Genomic DNA, 3,101 nt, shown 5'->3' with positions numbered 1-3,101 from the left:
TCAAACATGGGTAGTGGTTTCCCTTGTTCCAGTTTTAGTTGGGCCAGCAGGAGGGATGCCTGGTATCAGTGGTGAAGGGGGACAAAACGGGTTTGGAGGGAATGGGCAAGGAGGGAAGGAGATCAGAGGTGGTGGTGGTGGTGGATTGAGAAATGGAATTGGTGGGACTTTGAAGTATGGAGGTGGTTGAAATGGGTTTGGGGGTGTAGGGAAGCTGAAGAATGGAGGTGGTTGAAATGGGTTTGCGGGTGTAGGGAAGCTGAAGAATGGAGGTGGCTGAAGTGGATTTGGAGGTGAAGGAACAGGCAGTATAGGAGGAGGTGATGGTTGGAATGGATTTGGTGGCAGAGGAAAAGGGAAAGCTGGTGGTGATGGAATTAGTGGAATTGTGGGTGGTGAAAAGAAGCCTGTTGGGTTTACATTTCTTGAGTTTGATGATTGTGTTTCAGACTGTTTTGATGGGTTTGAATAACCTGGCTGAGGTGGGGCTGTATTTTTGAGAGGTGGTAGTGACAGAAGGGGAGGCAAAGATGGTGTTGGTTTTTCATGAGGGAGTGCTGGTGGTCTTGACTGATATGGCAGAGGTGGGGCTATATTTATCGGTGGGGGTAGTCTGATTGGTGGCAAAGATGGCAATTTTGGCAAAGGTTGCAGAATTGAAAGAGTGTTTCCTTCTGCTGGTGGCCCATTTGGAGGAGACACATAAGGAAAGGTGAAAACACCATAATTAGAGGATGTCAGGCTTGGTTTCTGATAGCACAGATCTGGCTGCTGTAGAGGCTTGAAGGTGAAAAAACCAGCAGAGAAGATGTGGAGTCCTGCCTTTCTTGACTTCAGTTTTAGTGTAGAAGAAACTTTCATGGATGCTACAGAGCAGTAAGGGTCACTACTCTTAACCAACACCACGGAACATCTCCTGATCCTTCTTGTGTGATGGTTGACAGAAAATGGCAATTTCACTTTGAATTTTCCTCTTGCGTCAGTCTGTACTTGTTTGAAATTGAGCCTCTGTTTCCCATCTCCACATTCTATTGCAACAATTGCACCTTCAAAGAATAAGAAACAAAAGTTAATGAGTTATATAAGTATAGGAAAGGAAGGTGGTTGTAGAATGAGTATGAACCAGAGATGAAGTGGCTGGTGCTTGAAAATCTCTGCTGAAAGCAGGTGTCACAGAAAACAGTGCCAATAACCAGTGCTGATGGCTGTTTTCTTCCATGTTGAGCAGAAGAAGTGTACAACAGAAAAGTGAGTATGCACAGAAAGAAAGGTATTCTGAAACTTCCCATTGGTTATGATTCATTGATCAAGTGTAACTGGGGGAAGGGGCCTTTTTAAGGATGCAGTTCTGTGGGTTAATCATGCCGTTTTTTTTTATCTTATAATTATGTGTTGAGTTCTGTTCCTTTCAATTACTTTCGCTTTAATATTTTACAAGTGGTTTGAGAGAGAGAGAGAGAGAGAGAGAGAGAGAGAGACCACCAAGCTTCTTAATGTGGCTCATGCGTGTATCAGTCAACTGTAAAAATACTGGACTCAATGCGCTCCCCCCCACCCTTCACAGTTCTCCCCAAGAAAATAATCTGTACCAATACAAGATGAGAGAAATAGCACAGTATCTACTTTGATAATAATGAAATTGACAATTTTTAATGCTAGTGATTTTTTTCTTTAACAACGTTAAAAAAAAAATTGGCTTTCATGCTACCGTGACTCATCCACGGTCCTTTTGAATTTTGATGACCTATGTTTAAGGGATATCCATTGCACAAGACCAGTGTTAGCAATAAAACCAGTAAAAGTTTATAAAAGACCTGCACTCACTATACTGTGAGTCAAGTCAAGCTGCTCAAAACTTCCCAAGCTCTAAGTTCAAATCAAGTTTGGTTCTCTAGTTATGAGCCATCTTAAAATTTGAAGTATTAAACCGATGGCTCTACGTTAAAATGAGAAACTTTTGGTGTGATGATTTAGGATGGGATTTAATATGGATGGTTAGTTGCTATATCATATCTGAGGGGTCTTAACTCTCAAGTTCAAATCTCATGGGGTTTATTGTCACTTAACAAATAAAATACAAAATAATTACTCATTTTGTTGTTGAGGAATACCCTCCATCTTCTACATTCTTCAGCAATACATGCACGAAAAGAAAATAACATAAAAAAAAGAGATAACAAACATATACAAAAAACCAAGTATATTATTGAGTAAATTATGTTATTGTACTATTTGTTTGAGGTTTTTATCTGCTAAATATATGTTCAGCTTAAAATCTTTTTTCTTCATGTCCATTTTCTAAAGAACCTAGTGCTTGTTGCTCTCGTTGAAAGAAATTAAGAGTTGTAATATAAATTTAGTGTAACGTCATTGTACACATAAAAATTTATTTGTAAGTATGCAAAGTTATGTAAAAACATGCCTTGTCAGCATCAAGAAAATAATACGACAAGTCATTGCTCTCCAAGTAGTCAGTTGCCCAACCTCGCTGTCCTTTAGTTGCAATAATTTGTTGTGAACATACAAAGTTTACTAATTTGTTTTTATTAATCGGTAGTAAAACAATATAAACATCACTTGTATAACTCACAAAGAAGTACAGAGTAAGGTAAAGAGTCTTCAATAAGTTATTTATTTTCATGTCCTAGTTGTGAGCTACTTGGAGTTTTTCTATAAATCTTGTTAGATGTTAAATAGTAAATCCAGTATGGTAGGAAAAAAACAAACAAATTTGTATGCAAAACTAACACTTATGTCACTTTTCAAGAGTTTCTTTACCAAACTCATTCTTTTGGCATTGAGGTAATCTCTTATGTAGATTTTCTTTTTTTATTAAGTTGTTCTTAACAACAAAATAAATTATATACGATTAATATCAAATATACACATAACATGTATGACCGATTGTTCTTTGTACGATTCGAGATATTATATACAAAATATATACGATTCGAGATATTGATTATATCTTATGTACGACCGATTGTTCTTTGCTCTTTGAAACTCGAGGTCTTTTGAATCTTTTTTCTTGTAATAACATGTACGGCAATACATTTTGAACTACCTAAATATACACAGAATGAAGCAATTAATTAAAAATA

The 3,101-nt window shown here is 37.2% G+C and overlaps 1 protein-coding gene across 1 annotated transcript; it reads right to left on the bottom strand.

The window, feature by feature from the left end:
* Window positions 1–1,289, bottom strand: LOC149838349 (uncharacterized). The gene is made up of 2 exons (XM_090008231.1): window positions 1,124–1,289; window positions 1–1,046 (listed from the first exon to the last, which is right to left on the bottom strand). Exons 1-2 carry the CDS (start codon window positions 1,287–1,289, stop codon window positions 1–3), a joined length of 1,212 nt encoding a protein of 403 aa, XP_089864357.1.
* Window positions 1,290–3,101: the final 1,812 nt, after the last annotated feature.

Source organism: Nuphar pumila, chromosome 5 (assembly GCF_984573655.1).
Source record: "Nuphar pumila chromosome 5, dmNupPumi1.hap1.1, whole genome shotgun sequence".
Lineage (NCBI taxonomy): Eukaryota > Viridiplantae > Streptophyta > Magnoliopsida > Nymphaeales > Nymphaeaceae > Nuphar > Nuphar pumila.
This window is presented reverse-complemented; position numbering and strand designations above follow the sequence as displayed.

Bases quoted from the DNA above. Each gene is read 5' to 3' on its own strand.
- LOC149838349 (XM_090008231.1), bottom strand. From the start codon at position 1,289: ATGGGAAGTTTCAGAATACCTTTCTTTCTGTGCATACTCACTTTTCTG. The intron at 1,047-1,123 runs GTTCATACTCAT...TATTCTTTGAAG, and splicing joins CACCAGCCACTTCATCTCTG to GTGCAATTGTTGCAATAGAA.